The sequence below is a fragment of the Sphaerodactylus townsendi genome, linkage group LG03 (genome assembly GCF_021028975.2).
Source record: "Sphaerodactylus townsendi isolate TG3544 linkage group LG03, MPM_Stown_v2.3, whole genome shotgun sequence".
NCBI lineage: Eukaryota > Metazoa > Chordata > Lepidosauria > Squamata > Sphaerodactylidae > Sphaerodactylus > Sphaerodactylus townsendi.
Genome location: NC_059427.1, coordinates 143,915,176 through 143,936,586, shown reverse-complemented (window position 1 = coordinate 143,936,586; position 21,411 = coordinate 143,915,176). Strand labels below are relative to the sequence as shown.

The window sequence follows — 21,411 nt, the reverse complement described above, 5'->3', positions numbered from 1 at the left end:
GTTTATTCACCAAAAAATGTGTTTTTAGAGTGCCTAGAACGGATTAATTGGATTTACATTGATTCCTATGGAAAAGTTTGCCTCAGTTTTCATCGGTTTCAGTTTTCATCGATTCTTTTTGGACAGATTACCAACAAAAACTGAGGTTCCACTGTACATGAAAGAATATGGATCCGGATTTTATCTTGGTTATTAAATGCCACTAAACTAGTGGAAGTCAAGGCCCCGAAAAGTGATACCACCATAATCAGAAAAAGGGACTGGTACAAAACCAACCGGATGCCTATTATTTCATGTATTATTGTTTATCCTTATATGTATGGATGCTTTTGGCTGTATTTAAGTGTATGCCAATTTGCTTATTTTGTTATGCTGCTTGTTATGCTATTTTATAAGTAACATTTGCACTCCAGTGGGAGGCTTTTTTTCAAGTTTCATCTGTAGCCTATTTGGTACAAATTTGACTTTCGTTGGCCTTGTGGTTTTGTACCAACCCCTTTTTATGATTGGTGTGCCAAGGAAGGGGCAGCAGGGGATTTGAGGGAAAACAATATTAACTACAGCTTGCATGGTGTAACTTAGTTCTGGGACGAACTTGCTCATATCCTGTTTGCAGTTCCCATTCAATAAACCAATTTTTGAAGCCAAGAGTCTCATTATTGGGGGAGGTAGCTAGGTCAAGAGGAGGGCAACCAAAATGGTCAAAGGTCCAGAATCCATGCCCTACAAGGAGAGACTTAGGGAGCTGGGGATGTTTAGTCTGGAGAAGAGAAGGACATGATAGCCATGGGTCTCTTTCAACTCTATGATTATATTATCCTGACACCTCCAAAACATCCAGGGAAACTGATCTCGTAGTCTGGAGAGTTGTTAATCTGAGAGCTCTCCAGGCCCCACCTGGAGGTTGGCAACCCTATTTGCAATACAAAACAGTGACCACATCCAGGACAACATTTCACCTGCATGGACTCCCTTTAGGCCTGTCTTTGTTAGACAGTTTTTCTGCAGGAATCCCTGGAGTGTTATTCTGGGAGTTCATGAATAATCATTTATTACAGCTCAGGTTGTGTTTCCCACCATGCAAAAAAAAATCCATAAGGAATTGTCAGTATTAACATTCAGACTGTAATACAAGGGTTTTCAGGATTTTATTGATGAAAATTCAGTAAAACAATTACTTTTGTGACTATGGTGTTGTCCTAAGCCAGCTTATCAGCAGCCTTGAGACACAGAAACTCCTGTTTTGTCTGTAATATACCCTGTTTTTCCTTCTCATAACACATAATTGGCTACGGATTCAAATGTCCAACAATGAACCCTTAATCAGTTGCCTAAAGGATGCCCAGGGACCCAAACCCTGCGCGTCCTGCACTCCCATTGGCCAGCAAAGGCCTCCCGGCCCCTCCCACCTTCCCAAGCAATGGAGGGCCTGACAAAGGCTTCCCCTCCCACCCCCCAAGCCGAGCTCCCAGTCCTCTACATCAAGCCAGGCTGTGGAGGGCTGGCAAACCCCCCTTCCAAGAAAAGTTGGGCCTTGGGGAACCTGGAAAAAGCTCCCCTCCCACCCACCCACCCACCCCAAGTCAAGTCGGGTCTTGGAGGCCCTGGCAAAAGCCCCGCCCGCCCCCAAGTCAAGCCAGGCCAGGGAAGGCCAGGAAAAACTTTCAGCAACATTCTTGCTCTTCTACAGTTGCACCCGCCATTTTGTTTTCCACCGTAGCACCGAACCTACAAAATGGTGGGCGCAACTGTAGAAAAGCTCAAGTGTTGCTGATAGCCATCCGGAGCACTATACATGCGCTTTTATGAAGGTACTCTGTTTAATCATTGCAAATTATCATGGTTTGGACGAAACCGGCGCTTCAATATGATTCCCTGGTCTTAAAAGAAAACCGGAAGGGGGAAAGGCAAGCCCCCCAACCCCAGCACAGCATCCATGCACAAAAACGGTCCAGGAAGGTGTGGTGTATTGATTCCCACATCTCCTTTACATTGAAAAAGTTATAGACTTCTCCGAGGGGGTCCCTTCTCCACTTACCGTTCATTCTCCCCACATGATGCATCGTAATATCTCCACCATCTTTGTTCTGTCATCCAGATATCTGCAGTCAGTGAGCCGGAGAGTTTCCTCATGCTGTCGTTATGCAAAGTGTAGTTTATTTGATTTATTTATCTATTTATTAATTATTAAATGTCTATACCGCCCCTCCCCCGAAGGGCTCCTTGTTGCGTTCCTTAACAGCAAGGTCCTTGCATCAAGAGAACCAGGACCATGTGGTGGTTAGGGTCAGATTAGGATCTGGGTGCAGCAGGTTCAGATCTGCACTGTTGCTGGGTGACCTGGGACCAGCCACATGCTCTCAGCCTAACCTACCTCACAGGGTTGTCATTGTGAGGATAAAACGGCAGGAGTGACAATACTGTAAGTGTCTGGCCTGCGCCGTTCTCAGCCTGGCAGTTTCCACATCCCCATCGTTGCCCGAGGCAGAGTCGGGCTCCCCCGGCTCGCATGTAACTAGTCAATAGAGCTTAAACGTTCACTCTTATCTGCCTTCCTCCGAAGGAGTGAACCGCCTGTCCGTAAACAATGCTTCTGTTCCCACCCTCCTTTCTGATGCTGATAATAGGGGAATGCAAGGGTAGGGGGATTATGGGTTGAACCATACAGTAATTTACAGGTATATATCAGAGACCAGAGAGCCAAGCTTCCGTTTCAGCTATCTGAGCCTTGGGCTGACACGGTTCCAATAAAGCTCTTGAAACCTTCTTGAGTCTTGTTTGATGACTGGAGTAACAGACCCTAACTGTAAGCCGCTTTGTTGGGGCAAAAGGCAGGTATAAATAAAATACCCCCTTACAACACAGGATTCTTCCCCAGTTATAGAAATGCATTCAGCTTCTCTTTCTCACACCCGCTGCTGTCACTTCATCTCTAGAGGTTAAGGAAGAAGAGTTTGGATTTATACCCCCCCCCCTTTCTCTCCTGTAAGGAGACTCAAAGGGGCTTACAAACTCCTTTCCCTTCCCTGCCCCCCAAACAAACACCCTGTGAGGTGGGTGGGGCTGAGACAGCTCTGAAGAACTGTGACTAGCCCAGGGTCACCCAGCTGGCATGGGTTGGAGTGCACAAGCTAATCTAGTTCCCCAGATAAGCCTCCACAGCTCAAGTGGCAGAGCGGGGAATCAAACCTGGTTCTCCAGATGTGCACCTGCTCTTAGCCACCACAGCACACTGGCTGGAAGGACCTGCCACGGTTGTCCAAGGGTCTCAACGCTGTTGCTTCTCCCTCCAGATCAAACGGGCCATTCGTGGACAGCAGGAGACCCTGAGGGTCCAGGAGAGATTCATTGCTGGCTCATTGGCTGGGGCCACAGCCCAAACCATCATCTACCCTATGGAGGTAAGACTGCTCCTCTTGTTGGCATCCCAGAGCTTGTGGGTTGGACCCTGCATCCGACACTGATGCAGTCAAGGAGGGTTCACCACTTGGCTGAAAAAGTCTGGACACTCTTCTGAGTAGCTCAAGCTCAAAAGGAATATTTGTTCACTGAGACCCAGCTATGGAACTTGTAATAGGAGGTTTGGGCTCAGATACCTGAATACGTATCGTATTGTGTACTTAATTTATATACCGCCCTCCCCTGAAAGGGGCCAGTGACATAGGTATAAATATTTTATGAGGTGTGACCACACCCCAAGGCCCGCCCCACAGCTCAGCCCCCACCTGGAGACAGGGCTCTGCTGGCCCCGCCTGGAGACGGAGGCTCCGCCCCACCTGGCTCTGCCCACCACCCCTTGGAGAGCTGCTTTTATAAGCACTGAGGCCAGGGGGCGGGGCTTTGGGAGGGTTGCCACGCCCCCAGGACCGGGTGGGGACATGGTCCCACCCCCTGAGCCCCAACCCCCACCCCCCGGCCTCAGTGCTTATAAAAGCAGCTCTCCAAGGCCGGGGACGGCAGCCTCTTGTAGCCCCCCCCCCCCCCCCGAGTAAATCAACAACACCAAATAAGCAAAAAATAATTAATAGCAAGATATCAGACAAAAACATAAATAATATGATCAGCAATCAGCAACAATCATAATATTATATTATGAAAATTTGATTAGCATACTATCCCAAAATGGAAAATCAATAAACGTAGCACGTTAGAATATAATGTGACAATGTAAACCACAACATAACAATAATCATAACAGTACACATAGCAAAGAACATACCAACATAATAATACCATCATTTATCAAAAAGATCAATCGTCCTAACCTAACCAATAATTCAAGTGGATATGGATGGCAGCTTCCTCTTCTGTAAAAAAGATGGCAGCATATGGAACACTCTCCCTCCAACTGTCCGGGCCCTGCTGGACCTTGGGGATTTCCGCAGGGCCTGTAAGACCGAGTTGTTCCACCGGGCTTTTGGAGAAACCAGCCGCTGAGTGCCCCCCCCCCCCGGTTGGAATCCCAATATTAATGGGATCCATTATTAAGATCTATGGGTCCCTCATACCATCGGGACCCATTACCCCCCTCCTTCTAAGAGGATTAGGTTCAGGTGGGACGCCATCTTGGGATATTATAACTGCTGTTTTTATTATAATTTATGGATGCTTATGATGTTTTTATGTGATTTTATGTTGTACACCGCCCAGAGCCCTCCAGGGATAGGGCGGTATATCAAATCAAATAAATAATAATAATAAATAATATAGCAACCTAGTGTTAAACAGCTAAGCATTTCATAGCAATGATAGGGTAATGGCCAGACTGCCTTCTACTGACTCAGCCCCTTGGTCCATCATGGTCAATATTGTCTGCTCTGACTGGCAGCTGCTTTCTGGGGTCGGCCACATCGGCTGCTGCCTGGTCCTCTTAGCTGTAGCTGCTGGGGATTGAACCAGGACCTACTGCATGCCAAGCACAGACTCTGCTTCTGAATCATGACCCTTCCCCTCCAATCTTTTTTCTAGCCTGCCAGACTCTAATCTGGAGAACCCCATTTTCCCCCCTCCTTCACATGAGCAGTGGACTCTAATCTGGAGAACTGGGTTAGACTCCCCACTTGTCCACTGATCCTAATCTGGAGAACTGGGTTGGATTCCAAACTTGTCCGCATGAGCGGCAGAATCTAATCTGGTGAACTGGATTTATTTCCCTCCCTCTCCAATCAAAGCCTGCTGGGTGACCTTGAGCTAGTCACAGTTCTCCCAGATCTCTCCCAGCCTCATCTGCCTCACAAGGTCTCTCGGGTGGGGAGAGGAAGGGAACAGTTTGTAAGCCACTTTGAGACTCCTTGCAGAAGAGAAACGTGGGGTGTAAATCCAAACTCCTCTTCATCATCTATCAGAGTAAAATGCAACAAAAACTTAATGGCGCCCTAAAGTGATATTGTTAGGTCTTGGACCTTAAGCCAATAAATGGACTCTGGATTCTTAATCAGAAGTCTTTATCAAAAGGCAACAAGTCCCTAGCTTGAGATAGCCATTTCTGCTTGGCCTGGCTTTCACAGGTCCCTTTATCCTAACCCAACTCCCCCCTCCCGCTTTCCCAGAGAAAGTGTGAAAAGATTTGTTTCGACCAGGGGTCTGCAACCTGCGGCTCTCCAGATATTCATGGACTACAAATCCCATCAGCCAATTGGCCATGCTGGCAGGGGCTGATGGGAAATGTAGTCCATGAACATCTGGAGAGCCGCAGGTTGCAGACCCCTGGAGACGCCCAGGTGCCACGAAAGGGATAGATGCCATTACCTGCCTCGCGTCCCCCCTCAGGCTAACGAACACATCCTGCTCTCCCAAGGAAGTGAGACATCTCAGGGTCATTTGCCTAGTTATCTACTATCGGTGGTGAAGCTGCAAACATCAGAGGAAAGGAAGAGAAGTGAGAAAGGCCCTTTACATATCAATCAAGGTGCACATCAAACAGGTTACGTGAAGGCGGGTTGTATGAAGGTTACATATGCCAGGCGCTTCTGCTAACAGCATTTATTTCTGCATGAGCTTTCTAGGGCCACAGCCCACTTCCAGTGTGGTGTAGTGGTTAAGAGCAGGTCCACTCTAATCTGAGGGACCAGGTTTGATTCCCCACTCTTCCACCTGAGCTGTGGAGGCTTATCCAGTGAACTAGATTAGCTTATTCATTCCAACACATGCCAGCTAGGTGACTTGGGCTAGTTACAGTTCTTTGGAGCTATCTCAGCCCCACCTACCTCACAGGGTGTTTGTTGTGAGGCGGGGAAGGGAAAGGAGTTTGTAAGCCCCTTTGAGTCTCCTTACAGGAGAGAAAGGGGGGTATAAATCCAAACTCCTCCTCCTCTTCTTCTTCTTGTTCAGATAGATACATGATGGAAAATCATAACAGGGAATTGGTAAAGGAAAATGAAGTTCCTTGTTAATGGGTTGGAACAGAAACAGGCACGGCTACAGCAGGGCAGGGCTACAGGTCCCACTCATTAAGTTTATTGGTCACAACGTTCACCCAAGAATCTTTGGAACTGTGATGTAATTCTGACATGGACTGTTCCCAGGACAAGGGGCACAAGTGATCGTTAAACCTATCTTTGTATATAAAGAGAGTGTGATTCCCTTCCCCGATGGGTTTGCGGTCTAAATCTCAGGAATATAATGTGAAGTCCGAGAGGCATCCGTGTGTTGGGCTTTTGCTCTGCCCTGACCAGGTTCTTTAGCCACATTTCCATGCCAGATTAGTGTGTTACTTAACAGGCCTTTGAGTGGAAGCTTAACAGTGCTGACCTGGAATGAACTGGCCGTATGGACGTTGGCCAAGAGGAACTGGACTCCTTCCGCACGGGGAGGAGGATGAGGCTGGGCACCGCCATGGTGGTTCCCCCAGGCTCCTAGTAGACTCACTATAATCTGTGGAGCCCAGCAAAGAGAGGCCAGATGGTAGCCCAACAAGGCCGTGAGCTAATGCTCTGGATAGCTCAGAGATGTGCCAAATGGCCCCATTGCAGGCTAGAAAAGGAGACGGCTGGGGGGCATGCCAGACGTTTGTAAAACTATTCACGGTGTGGAGAAAGTTTATACATGGTGTTTTTTCCTCCTCTCCCGCGATACTAGAACAGGGGTCTGCAACCTGTGGCTCTCCAAATGTTAATGGACTACAATTCCCATCAGCCCCTGCCAGCATGGCCAATTGACTGATGGGATTTGTAGTCCATGAACATCTGGAGAGCCACAGGTTGCAGACCCCTGTACTAGAACTAGGGGACACCCAATGAAGTCCTTAGCAAAGAAATTCAGCACAGACAACAGGAAAGACCTTCTTTACTCAATCAGTAATTAACTATTGTGGGATTCACAGCTGGTGGATGTAATTCACAGAATTACAGCTGACTTCCAAACTCCAGACAGCGGGAGATTGGGTTGCCAACTCTGGGTTGGGAATTTCCTGGACATTTGAGGAGGGAGCTTGGGGTGGCGAGGGAACTCAGCAAGGTATAATGCCAAAGAGCCCACTCTCCAAAGAGAGCCAGCGTGGTGTAGTGGTTAAAAGCAGGTGGATTCTAATCTGGAGAACCAGATTTGATTCCCCACTCCTCCACCTGAGTGGTGGAGGCTTATCTGGTGAACCAGATGTGTTTCCACACTCCTACGTATTCCTGCTGGGTGACCTTGGGCTAGTCACATTTCTTGGGAACTCTCAGCCCCACCTGCCTCACAAGGTGTCTGTTGTGGGGAGAGGAAGGGAAAGGAGCTTGTAAGCCACCTCGAGTCTCCTCACAGGAGAGAAAGGCGGGATGTAAATCCAAACTCTTCTTCTTCTTCAGCCTCTGACCTGTAGTTGGCCCTCCACAGGAGGTGGTTGATCACTGTGTACTTATTAGGGGTTCTTATCAGGGGAAGGCCTCAGCCTCTATTTCCTGTTTTGATCCTCCCACCCCCCCCCCCCCCCACCCCCCCCCCCCTCAACCCCCCTCCCCCCCTAACCACCCCCCCCCCCTCCCACCCCCCCCCCCCCCCACCCCCCCCCCCCCCCACCCCCCCCCCCCCCCACCCCCCCCCCCCCCCACCCCCCCCCCCCCCCACCCCCCCCCCCCCCCACCCCCCCCCCCCCCCACCCCCCCCCCCCCCCACCCCCCCCCCCCCCCACCCCCCCCCCCCCCCACCCCCCCCCCCCCCCACCCCCCCCCCCCCCCACCCCCCCCCCCCCCCACCCCCCCCCCCCCCCACCCCCCCCCCCCCCCACCCCCCCCCCCCCCCACCCCCCCCCCCCCCCACCCCCCCCCCCCCCCACCCCCCCCCCCCCCCACCCCCCCCCCCCCCCACCCCCCCCCCCCCATGTATGGCGGGTTTAGAGTTTCTAAGGTCCAAAGTTCAATCTGGGCCATTTCCAGTGAGGATCTCGGGCTTGGGACAGACCCCCAGCCCAAGAATCAGGGATTTCATTGTTCTTGTGTTTTAATTTTTTTAATTTATTTAACCATTTTTTTACAATAAATTCAATACAACATTGTATTCATTTTGTTAATTTTTTAGTATGAACATTAAAGAATAAGAAGGAAAAAAGAGTAACAATTATTTACACAGAGATGAAAAGTATTCGTTAACATTAGATTTGACTGCAACTATAATATACATTAGACATATGAAAAATACTTAATCAGATTATTAATTGACAATAAATATCTAATTTATTATGTAAAAATTCAGCTTGTTCATTACCTTAAATTTAAATTTTAATATTTTGTTGATTAAAATAAAAAAATAAAATGTTCATTAACTACATCTTCAAGTTATCATTCGCCATTCATGTATTATTAGATAACTCCTTGATCTCAGACTGCAAATGCCTTAGCAGACCAGGTGCTCAGGAGCAGCAGCAACAGAAGGCCGTTGCTTTCACATCCTGCCTGTGAGCTCCCAAATGCACCTGGTAGGCCACTGCAAGTAGCAGAGGGCTGGACTAGATGGACTCTGGTCTGATCCAGCAGGCTCTTTCTTATGTTCTTATGTTCTTAACTAACTGGCTTCCGGTGGAATTTCAAATCATCTTCAAGGTTTGGGTTTTGACCTTTAACGCCTTACGCAGCCTGGGACCCTTGTACTTTCGGGACCGCATTACCCCATATGTCCCCACTCGCCCTCTGCGCTCAGCAGAGGCGAATTTACTGGTAGTCCCCGGCCCCTCCGTGATGCGGCTGGCCTCCACGTGGGCCAGGGCCTTTATGGCCCTGGCCCCGGCCTGGTGGAACACTCTCCCTCCAGCTGTCCGGGCCCTGCGGGATCTCGGTGAGTTCCGCAGGGCCTGTAAGACCGAGTTGTTCCGCCGGGCCTTTGGAGCAACCAGCCGCTGAGTATGGCGCCCCTGTTCGATTCCATCAAGATTATCCTCCTATGGAGGAGTCCGACTGCTCCCCAGGGGAGGGTTTTAAAAGAAAGGATTCTCCGGGTGCCTTTAGTATGAAATTACTGCTGTTTTAATGAAACTCAGTATGTTTTAATGTTGGAGTTTTATGGGCTGCTGTTGTTTTATCTGTATGGTTTGCCCCTAATTTACTGTATTAATTTTGTTATACACCGCCCGGAGCCCCTCGGGGATAGGGCGGTATAAAAATCTAAATAATAAATAAATAAATAAATAAATAAATAAAATAATCAAATAAATCATTATGACAAATAACATCTAATATCATCAGTTTATCTTTTAAATGTAGTATTAATTAAATTAAAGTTTGTACATTATATTTCAGATTTCATTGTTTAGTGAGGTTACTTATACCCCAGTCTTCCCTGAAGGTTACCGTGTTTCCCCAAAAATAAGACAGTGTCTTATATTAATTTTTGCTCTCAAAGATGCGCTATGTCTTATTTTCAGGGGATGTCTTATTTTTCCGCTCCACAGCTGCATGCTCTGGTGTGCTGTTCGACGGGCATGCTTCCAAACAAAAACTTTGATACGTTATACTTTCGGGGGATGCTTTATATTTAGCACTTCAGCAAAACCTCTACTACGTCTTATTTTCAGGGGATGTCTTATATTCGGGGAAACAGGGTATGTGTGCCTTGACTGCCCATAGGAGAGAGGTGCCTTTTGTGTCTCAGTTCACCAATGTCTTTTTTTCCACTTCAGGTTCTGAAGACCCGGCTAACCCTACGCAAGACCGGTCAGTACGACGGGGTGTCAGATTGTGCCAAGAAGATCCTTCAGAAGGAAGGGGTTCGTGCCTTTTACAAGGGCTACCTGCCGAATGTGCTGGGCATCATTCCCTATGCCGGCATCGATCTAGCGGTATATGAGGTGAGTGTGGGACATTTTTATTTACAACATTTTCCTGCTGGTTTCGCACCCAGTCAGGGGCCAGTGCTATTAATGTGGCCAAGTTCATACTCCTACTCACACACATTCCTTGGACAGGGAGAAACTGGGAGAAATAGACATCCCAAACCTCCCCCCTCTCTCAGCTGCAGAAGCCATTACAGAGGGAGATAAGAGACAGACGGGTACAGTTCTCAAGGCTGCCATAGAATCATAGAAGAGTTGGAAGAGACCCCCAAGGGCCATCCAGTCCAACCCCCTGCCATGCAGGAACCCACAATCAAAGCACTCCCGACCTATGTCCATCTAGCCTCTGTTTAAAAACCTCCAAAGAAGGAGACTCCACCACTCTCTAAGAGTAATCCCGAATGAGATATAGGCCATGACACTTACATCGTTCTCCTCTCCTCTATTTTATCCTTACAGTGACCCTGTGAAATATGTTAGGCTAGGAGTGGCCAACTGGCCAATTGACCATGCTGGCACGGGCTGATGGGAATTGTAGTCCGTGAACATCTGGAGCACCATAGGTTGGCCACTCCTGGGTTAGGCTGAAAGTGTGAATGTTCCAAGCCCCCCCCCCCCCCGAGCTTCCCTGACAAGAGTGAGGATTAGTTAGGACCTGGGTCCTAATTTGACACTTTGACCACTACACCAGCTCTCCTTTTCTTTTGCTGTAGACCCTGAAGAACACCTGGCTGCAGAAGTACAGCAAGGACACTGCTGACCCGGGCGTCCTGGTGCTCCTGGCCTGTGGCACCGTCTCCAGCACCTGTGGCCAGATCGCCAGCTACCCCCTGGCCCTGGTACGGACCCGGATGCAGGCACAAGGTGGGCAGCCGTGTCCTGCACTCCGTTTGAGGAGAGCATTGCACTTATTTCATTTATTTACTTAATTTATATTCCCCTCTCTATCCAAAGGGAACCCCAAGCAGTTTACCTCGTTCCCCTCTCCTCTGTTTTATCTTCACTACAACCCTGTGAGGTTAAAAGATTAGGCTGAGAGTATGCGACTAGCCTGAGGTCATGGAACTACGTTTCATGACACAGCAGGTATTTGAACCTGTGACTCCCGGATCCTAGTCTCAACACCCTACCCACCCTAATGAAAGATGTCTGCCTGAGACACTGGAGAGCCTCTGCCAGTAGGAGGAGGCAACACTGAGGGTTTGACTCAGTAGAGGACACCTTCGGGTGTTCAGCTTGCATTATCCTTCCTTTGCTAAAGGTTTTTCAGGCTCAATGGCCAGAGGAAGCTCGAGAGACTGCTGATAGTCTGTAGGCCACTAGCTGATAGACACAGAGCAGTGATGGCGAACCTATGGCACGGGTGCCAAAGGTGGCACTCGGAGCCTTCTCTGTGGGCACAAGCACAGAGTTTGTCATGTGGGGAGCGGAAAATCACCCCCCCACACACACACACACACATCTAGGCTGGCCTGGGCCGCTGAGCACAACGTGCGTGCACCGCAGTAAGCAGGCAGGACTCGGCTGGTGGACCTGGTGCCTGTGCTCCGGGTGGCTGCTGCCTGGGGAGGGGGCGCAGAGGAGGCAGAGATGCTGGAGAGACACAGAGAGACACAGAGTGATGCACGTGGGACTTGCTGGAGGCTAGAGCAGGCTGGCCCCTGCTCGAGCAGGTGGGGCGGAGGAAGATGGAGCCAACCGTTTTTTTCTAAACTAAACCTCAGCATTCAGGTTAAATTGCCAGGTTGGCTCTTTGCGATAAATAAGTGGGGTTTGGGTTGCAATTCGGGCACTTGGTCTCAAAAAGGTTCACCATCACTGACACAGAGGAACACCAGTCCCAAAATATTGTGTGTGTATTGTCGAAGGCTTTCACAGCCAAAATCACTAGGGTGTTGCAGGTTTTCCAGGTTGTGTGACCGTGTTCCAGTAGCATTTTTCCTGATGTTTCGCTTATACCAGTACTGAAAAACACTAGAATCAAGACAATGGTTAGTGAACACCACCCAGATACAGGATGTCTCTCTGCAGGAAGCAATTGAATGGATTAAAATGCCAGGCAACTGCTAGGCAGATGCCCTCGCTAATTGACAATGCAATTTCAGTGTTACATACATATGCTAAAATGGGTGGATTCCACTTAACACATGCAAATCACACTTGCAAATTGTACCCTTGACACTTTTAATGGTTCTTTCTCCCACCCTGGACATTCCACAGGTATATACTCCACTTGCTCTCTCAGCCCCACCTACCTCACAGGGTGTTTTTGTGGGGGGGGGGGGGGAGGACAAGGAGATTGTCAGCCCCTTTGAGTCTCCTACAGGAGAGAAAGGGAGGATATAAATCCGAACTCTTCTTCTTCTTGCTTTACTACCATCAGATCCTCTGAAGATGCCAGCCACAGATGCAGGCGAAATTTCAGGAGAAAATGCTGCTGGAACACAGACATACAACCCAGAAAACCCACAACACCCTATTGTGTGTGTGTTTGTGTCAATTGTACCAACTCGCCATATTGTTCACAATCCACCTTGAGATATCAGGCTCGGTCACCACAAGTCCCCTCCTCACAATCTGTGGGATTGTGTTACAATAGAGAGAGGGAAAGGGTGTCTTTCCTTGTTGGGAAACTCCTTTGGACCAAGGGTTCTTTGGAATGTACCCTTGGTACCCTGCTGCCCTCCTGAGAACATCTGGACTGACCTACTGAGAAGGTAGTCTTCCAGAGCAGTACTAGAGCAATAACTTATAACCACCCTGGTAGCACATGCATGGTGTAGCATACAGGGAAGAGATTAAGAGGACTAATAAAAGGAAATACTTCTTCACGCAACGTGTGATTGGTGTTTGGAATATGCTGCCACAGGAGGTGGTGACGGCCACTAACCTGGATAGCTTTAAAGGGAGCTTGGGCAGATTGATGGGGGAGAAGTCGATCTATGGCTCCCAATCTTGATCCTCCTTGATCTGAGGTTGCAAATGCCTTAGCAGACCAGGTGCTTGGGAGCAGCAGCAGCAGAAGGCCATTGCTTTCACCTCCTGCAGGTGAGCTCCCAAAGGCACCTGGTGGGCCACTGCGAGTAGCAGAGAGCTGGACTAGATGGACTCTAATCTGATCCAGCAGGCTAGTTCTTATGTTCTTATGAGTATCCCAGAGAAATGGGATAGTTCTAAGTTCTAAGTGAACTCTAAGTCTCTATAAAAAGAGTTATTGTAAAAAGGGAAAAGGTTGGTTGGATTCAAAACGGGATGGAGAAAAGACAAACAAAATACCAGGAAAACACACCACAACAACTACAGAGATATTCAAATGAAAAGCAACATAATTGACCTATCTAAGGCCCCTTCCGCACATGCAGAATAAAGCACTTTTAATCCACTTTCACAATTGTTTGCAAGTGGATTTTTCGCACAGCTGCAAAGTGGATTGAAAGTGCATATTGTTCTGCATGTGCCGAAAGGGCCCAAGCGAAACATGATACCTAGGGTGTAGCTGGATCCTTAGAGTATATGCAGAGTTCCTTGTAGTAAGAAGAAGAAGAAGAAGAAGAAGAAGAAGAAGAAGAAGAAGAAGAAGAAGAAGAGGAGGAGGAGGAGGAGGAGGAGGAGGAGGAGGAGGAGGAGGAGGAGGAGGAGTTTGGATGCATACCCCCCTTTTCTCTCCTGCAGGAGACTCAAAGGGGCTGACAATCTTCTTGCCTTTCCCCCCTCACAACAAACACCCTGTGAGGTGGGTGGGGCTGAGAGAGCTCCGAGAAGCTGTGACTAGCCCAAGGTCACCCAGCTGGCCTGTGTGGGAGTGCCCAGGCTAATCTGAATTCCCCAGATAAGCCTCCATGCAGCTCAGGCGGCAAGAGCTGGGAGAATCAAAGCCAGACTCACTGGTGAGCCATGGAAGCTCTTAACCTCCTACACCACTGCTGCTCCTTTGAAGGAATCCATTACACCTACTCAGCTTCCCAAGGGTCCAGTGTCCACTGAATACTGAAAACTGAAGGGCAAATCCCAGATACGCCCAGATATTTATGCTAAATGGAGTTGGAGCCAAACCAGTGCCACACAAATGCCCACCTCTGATGCCAGAGACTATGTTTATCAATCAGAGCCACATCCCATCCAGCCCCACCACCATCAAGCACCTGGTAATGCCTGTGAGCTTCCATGACAAATAAAGGATCTGGTCTCAACCAAAATTGGATTAAATCTGCCAGGATAGTCCCAGGTGGAATGGAACGGACTGCCTTTATTGCAATGCCCTCTAGGGTCCGTAGGTGGCACCCTTGAGCCCTTGCAAGTTTCAAGGTCTCTGTCATATCTTCCCTGTTGAAGTTTAGTATGCAAAACCACTGGTCCAAACTGGGTTTCTGGATATTAGCAAAGAGACAACTTATACACTAAACTAGAAATTTGAACAAACAAAATTACACCACCAAGCAGAATATTTAATTCCTGGTACACATGGTATTTCCACATGCGGCAGTGACATTCTACATAGTCAAAACCTTATCTTGGGGTTTTGATGGTGAGTCCGGTGCTAAGGAGGTGTTACAAAACTGAACTCACCTGTTCCAGGTTTTGTTCCCAAGTCGTGAGGTAAATGGTGATGTCATCCAGATGTAGGATGGCAAAAGGGCTTAGTTCATGGAGGAACTGATTGAATGTTTGGAGGGGTTTTCCGTAGCCCAAAGAGAATACAGTGCACTCAAAAAGTCCCGTAGGGACAATAAAGGGAGATTTGGTTCTGGAGCTGCAGGGTGAGGCTGTTTAATTTTGTAATCAATATGGCAGGGTGGCCTTTCCAAATGCTGGAGGTGGCCTCCCCACGGCCCCTAAAACAGCTGTTGGCCATAACAAACTTTCTCCCTTGGGCCTCTATTAACTCCGTCACCTTGTCTGCTTTTGTGACACGGCCCTATCCCTCTCAACGTCCTGCACCACGTGAGTTTGCACCTCATAAGGCAACCGTTTTCAATAACCAGCTCTGTTTTCATGATGATTGCCTTGAACCTCATCACCATGTCTTTCTCTCCCTGTCTTTCTCTCCCTGTCTAGCATCCATTGAAGGTGCCCCTCAACTCACCATGCTGGGGCTCTTCAGACATATCCTGTCCAGGGAGGGGGTCCTGGGCCTGTATCGCGGCATCGCCCCCAACTTCATGAAGGTGATCCCAGCGGTCAGCATCAGCTATGTAGTCTACGAGAACATGAAGCAGGCCCTGGGGGTGACTTCCCGGTGAAGCTGGTGCCTTCCTCTCAAGAAGGACCGTTCCTCTGGATATCGTGTTTCCAAGGTGGCAAGAGACTGGGAAGAGCTTCCTCTGCTCAGGGGGCTGTCAGAAAGAGGGCTGGAGCATAAAGACCCGAGTCTTCCTCAAATTCGCGACTGTGGAGCCCTCTCTAAGAAGGAGCACCAACAAAGACTTGTCTTGCTCACAGAGTCCTGGGCATGAGAATCACTGTGATCCCTTGTGGTTGAGACTTCCTTAAGTTTCTCACATTCTGGAACTTGTGGTAGGTTCCCTTCATAAGAACATCATCAGAGCCCTGCTGGGTCAGCCCCATGAAGGTCTCTCTAGTCCAACATCCTGTCTCACACAGCCGCCAGCCAGTTCCTCTGGAGGTCCAATAACAGGGCACATTGGCCAAGGCCTTCTCCTGATGTTGCCTCCTGGCACTGGGATTCAGAGGTTGACTGCTTCTGAATGTGGAAGTTCCCTTTAGTCACCATGGATGGTGACCACTGATGGACCTCTCCGCCATGAATCCAGAGGCTTCCTGGGTCACCTGCTGTTGTCTGCATGTGCATCACCTCCTTCCCACTGCCTCTTTCTCAGTTCTGCCTTCTTGTAACAGCCTCGTCCGGTAGAAAATCAAGCCGACTGACATTCATTTCAATGGGAAGCTGTCCGACCAGCGTAGCGGGAAACCCTGGGCTGCTTCCCAGTCAATCGACAGTCTCTGTTACAGAGACAATCAACTCAGGAATAATCCATTCCCCTGGATACAATTCATCAAGTTGCAGTGAGTTCCGCTGAGTTTTCTCACCTCTGCTCCAGTGGGATTGAACAGCCCATGGTAGAAGGATGTAGGCAAACTGATTGTCCCATCTATTCTGGATTTACTTTATAAAACTGACCCACGTTTGGTCCTGCTCTCGCATCATCTTCTAAGGAGCGCTGGAGCCCGGCGGACGGCGTTTCCACCCTGCCCTGCTTAACTTTTCATTTAGTATGGAAAAATGTCTGTATATATTTTGCACATGGACTGTTTTAACTTAAAAGACTCATCTGTGGACCACTTAGGTGACTGGCTGAACTAAATGAAGCGCCTTCTTCTCCTCCCCCCAACTCCTTTTCTTTCTGTTCTGAAGGGGATGGTTAGGGTTGCCAGCTCTAGGTTGGGGAAATTCCTGCAGTCTTGGAGATACAGCTTGGGGAGGGTGGGGTCTAGGAGAGAGGAGGGATCTTGGTGGGGCCTAGAGCCCCAGAATCAATCCTCCAAAGCAGGCAGTTTCAGGAGGGGATCCAATCTCTTTTGTCTGGAGATCACTTGTGAGAGCTCTCCAGTCCCTGCCTGGAAGTTGGCAACCCTGTGCATGGCAGAGAATAAAGTTGTAAGGGCTACACTTTGTTGTTATCCTAAGCTTTCTGCCTAGCAACAGATGCACTTATCCTGATCAGACTCAAGACCCCTGTGTTATTTTTTTCCTTGCATGCATGCATGCATGCATGCATTTCCTCTGCTTGTTGTGAGATGTTATGCTGGCCGCACTGGCTTTGTGGTTTGAGAAATGCCATCTCCTAAGCCCTTAAAGCCATATTCCCTTGTTGCCCTCGCCCCTTTTCTGATTGGCTGTCCTCCTAATTTATTGGCAGGTCATAATTCAGTGGAGGTGGGTCCTCCTTTTCCTACCCCCCCCCCCCTTGACTTGTCATTATTTGAAATCTCGGAGGGGCAGGATAATAGACCAAGCCAGTCTGGCTGCAGACATTTCCTGGTGGGGAAAGTCACCAGCTTCTTCTGAAGAAAAGAGGACTGGTTCCAGCTGCACAGAAAAGCTGCCACTGGGGCATCACTGGGTCTGCAAAGGGTGATTTTAGCTGAGCTGAAGAATGCCAACATTCTGTGCCAAGAAAGTCTACAATCTGTACGAATGATGCAAATGAAGCAAATCTGCTTAATTTGTCTGTTTTGCATAATTTTCTATCGACATTATTTGTTTTGCACTTGAGAACAGAGGTGGGATCCAGCCAGTTCTCCCAGGTTCCCGAGAGTAGATTACTAATTATTTGTGTGTGCCGAGAGGGGGTTACTAATTGGTGATTTTGCCACGTGATTTTTGCCTTAGTTACACTCCTCCTCCGCTCCTCAGCAGTAGCGTGCAGAACTTGAAGCAGTCTAGCAGGTGGTGCACCAGTGTGTATAGCAGCCTGCACCTGCGTGCATTCGTTTCCCGCCCAAGGACCGGCGCAGTGGCTGTGTCCTTGCCACAGCCCTGCCCAGCAATGCCCCGCCCCCGCCGTGCCCCGCCCAGTCCCATTGGCGCTACGCCACTGTTTGAATCCCACCACCAGGGGAACCTGTTACTAACATTTTTGGATCCCACCACTGCTTGAGAGTCATGGGGAAAGGAACTACCCAAAGCACTGGTTTTCCTCAAGGCACTGCCCATACACTTTTAGGGAGTTCTTTGCGTCCGTAAGGAGCCCTGTAATGCAGAGTGTTAAACTGCAGCACTGTAGCCGACGCTCTGCTCACAACCTGAGTTCGACCCTGACGGAAGTCAGTTGCAGGTAGCTAGCTCAAGGTTGACTCCGCCTTCCATCCATCCAAGGTCAGTAAAATTAGTACCTAGCTCGGTGGGGGTAAAGTGTAGACAACTGGGGGAGGCCGTGGCAAACCACCTCATAAACATAGTCTGCTTAGCTGGGCCTGAGTTCTGCCTGGCTAGGCAAAGGGAACAAATGTCTGCAAAACAAATGTCCCTGGGCCTACCATGCAATAACAAGAAAGACACCTGCCCATGACTCTGTAAGCGTTACCTGGTTGGACCTCGATGGCCTTGACTAGCACAATTTCTTCTGATCCCAGAAGCTAAGCAGGGTCATCCCTAGTTAGTAGAAGTACAAAGACCTTTCTTAGGCACATTTGTGCTACATAAAATTACAACAAGAAAAGGTATAACGTTGGCTATTAATTCCCTCTTAGTGACATGACCTGCAACAAGTAGTATGCTGTTTTCCCTAAAATCAGAGGATCGTTACTATTAAATAGTTTTACCAGGCAAACTTTGGGAGACGCGTTACCCATGATTGGTGATAATAGAGCTTCCCTCTGTGAATTCTATTTTGGGCAGTAACATACAATATGCTCCAGAGTTTCCACTGCAGTAGGACAATGTGGGCATACGCTGTCCGATAGGGGGAGCTTCTCAATCCGACCTTGTAAAAGGGCAGGGGAGAAGACATTGCATCTGGCTCTAGTCAGAACCCAGCATTGTGTAGGCTCTGAGATTTGTGATAGATAACTGGCCATCTTGCCCATGTCGGGATTGACACCTAGGTGTAATGGGGAGCATGATGTTGTTGCATGGCTGATTAAATATTGTTGCTCCTGATCAAATAGTCTAGTTTTAATTAGATTGTATATTTCTTGGGAGTCCCTCATCGCTGACTCCTCCAGGGAAAACCTAATAAGGTGAGTTTACCCATGATTGTGTTCCACCATTCTGAATCTTGCAGGTCTAACATGCTGCCAGAATCTAAATGAAAGCCCTTGTTAGTACTTGAATGGGGGACCACCAAGTAAGTCCGTCAAGTGTCACTATGCAGAGGCAGGCAATAGCAAACCAACTCTGTTATTCTCTTGCCTTGAAAACCCTACAGGATCGCCAGAAGTTGTCTGCAATTTGATGGCACTTTACATACACGCACAGCATAGGATGCTAGCACTGCTTTGGGGAGACTGGGGGCCAAGTCAACACACTTGGCCCTTGAGAAAATGCCCCTTCTGGGCACCTGGAAAAGGTTTGGATTTAGTTTGGATTTATATCCCCCCTTTCTCTCCTGCAGGAGACTCAAAGGGGCTGACAATCTCCTTGTCTTCCCCCCTCACAACAAACACCCTGTGAGGCAGGTGGGGCTGAGAAAGCTCCGAGAAGCTGTGACTAGCCCAAGGTCACCCAGCTGGCATATGTTGGAGTGCACAAGCTAATCTAGTTCACCAGATAAGCTTCCACAGCTCAAGTGGCAGAGCAGGGAATCAAACCTGGTTCCTCCAGATTAGAATGCACCTGCTCTTAACCTCCTACGCCACTAGGTTGGCCCTATTCCAAGGGCCAGAAGCTTCAGGTCCTTTGAAGAGCTTGGAAAGAGTCAGTAGTTTCCTCTCTTGGTTCAGTGGCAGGCAAAGGTGGTGCCTGGTGAATATCATCCCTCTTCTTAGCCAGAAGAGGACCCCTGTGCGGACCCCCCACCCAGAAGTGTCATCATGAGACAGCATCCCTGCCTACACTCTTGTTGGATCTCTCTGGGCTGGTAGCCAGGCAGGATACTGGAAAAACCCAAGGGGGCCCTGTGGGATTTGAGCTGAAGAACAGGGGAAAGAGCCCTGGGATTTGGAAGGCAGTCACAGAGGACAATATCTGGAAAACATCATGATTGTTTTCATTGGAAACTCATTTATGATACCAGCTAATGACTCCTTGGTTTTAGCAGCAAAAGAGAGAGCCAGTGTTAAAAAAGGAAAATAAAGCCGGTCGGGTAGTCTATTCCAAGTTGACTTCCCATGCTACAATAAGGACCAGAGGCAGATTTGCAGGTCACAATACAGACCCCCTTTCTCCACCTGCCTCAAGGATTCTGCCCTGACTCATCTGCCCGCGATAGCCAACAAGGATGCCCAGTTGTGCTGCATCAAGGTAAAGGAACAGGTATACAACTGGGGAGGGGCAGGATGGTCAAGACAAGACAATACCTGTGCTTCTCCCAGTTCCTTGGAGCTTTGAAAGGTAAGGGTGAATCTTGGCCTCCTACCCCCCAACAAAATAATTTGTATATGACAATGCACGGGGGGGGGGGGGGTTAGGAAGTGACCACTATCTTCGATGCAGTGTTTTGGACAAGATGACCTTCTGATATTTGTTGGTCTGCAAATTTGCAAAGCAGCAGCTGCTGCTGCTGCTTATTTTATCCAGCTCCTATTCTTCTTTCATGATGTGTGGTTGACTGTAGGATTAGTGGGAAGAACGTTTGGCTGCAAAGAAGAAGAAGAAGAGTTTGGATTTATATCCCTCCTTTCCTGCAAGGAGACTCAAAGGGGATTACAATTCCCTCCCCTCACACACACAACAAACACCCTGTGAGGTGGGTGGGACTGAGAGAGTTCCGAAGAACTGACTAGCCCAAGGTCACCCAGCTGGCATATGTTGGAGTGCACAAGCTAATCTAGTTCACCAGATAAGCTTCCACAGCTCAAGTGGAAGAGCAGAGAATCGAACCCGGTTCTCCAGATTAGAGTGCACCTGCTCTTAGCCACTACACCACGCTCTCAGATGACAGAAGCCAAGCAGGGTCGGCCCTGGTTTGCACTCAGATGCGAGTCCACCAAAAAGTTGCTATGCAGAGACAGGCAATGGCAAACCACCTCTATTTGTATCTTGCCTTGAAAGTCCTACAGAGACACTGTAAGTCAGCGCATCTTGACAGCATTTTCCGCCGCCACCTCTGAGATGTCAAGTGTCTGCAAAGTGAGAGTGTACTGGGGGGGGGGGGGTGTCTAGATATTTAAGGAGTTTGGGTGCTGTGTGGTTTCCGGGCTGTATGGCCGTGTTCTAGCAGCATTCTTTCCTGACGCTTCGCCTGCATCTGTGGCTGAATGTATCTTCAGAGGATCTGATGAGGTCAGATCCTCTGAAGATGCCAGCCACAGATGCAGGCGAAACGTCAGGAAAGAATGCTGCTAGAACACGGCCAGACAGCCTGGAAACCACACAGCACCCCAGTGATTCCGGCCATGAAAGCCTTCAACAATACATTTAAGGAGTTCCTTGTTTTTAGGGACCAGTACCAGACACCACTTAAAGTGCTTGTATCCATCTTTCTTTGTATATTGCCTGGCTCCAGGAAGATTATTTCTGTTTAGCTACTGTTCTTTCCAATCCAAGT

At 48.8% G+C, this 21,411-nt stretch overlaps 1 protein-coding gene and 1 long non-coding RNA gene across 2 annotated transcripts in view; both read left to right on the top strand.

Moving 5' to 3' along the window:
- Positions 1-17,427, top strand: part of SLC25A23 (solute carrier family 25 member 23) — a 67,748-nt gene extending 50,321 nt beyond the window's left edge. The window contains exons 7-10 of the mRNA XM_048490896.1: positions 3,294-3,401; positions 10,091-10,258; positions 10,957-11,107; positions 15,299-17,427. Coding sequence (XP_048346853.1) covers positions 3,294-3,401; positions 10,091-10,258; positions 10,957-11,107; positions 15,299-15,483 — 612 coding nt within the window. The 3' untranslated portion in view covers positions 15,484-17,427. The remainder of the gene's footprint in view (positions 1-3,293; positions 3,402-10,090; positions 10,259-10,956; positions 11,108-15,298) is intronic.
- Positions 17,428-17,774: 347 nt separating this feature from the next.
- On the top strand, positions 17,775-20,560 carry LOC125429480. Its single transcript, XR_007244000.1, has 3 exons — positions 17,775-18,875; positions 18,944-19,272; positions 19,565-20,560. It is a non-coding gene; the product is annotated as an uncharacterized LOC125429480 (long non-coding RNA).
- The last annotated feature ends 851 nt before the right edge of the window (positions 20,561-21,411 follow it).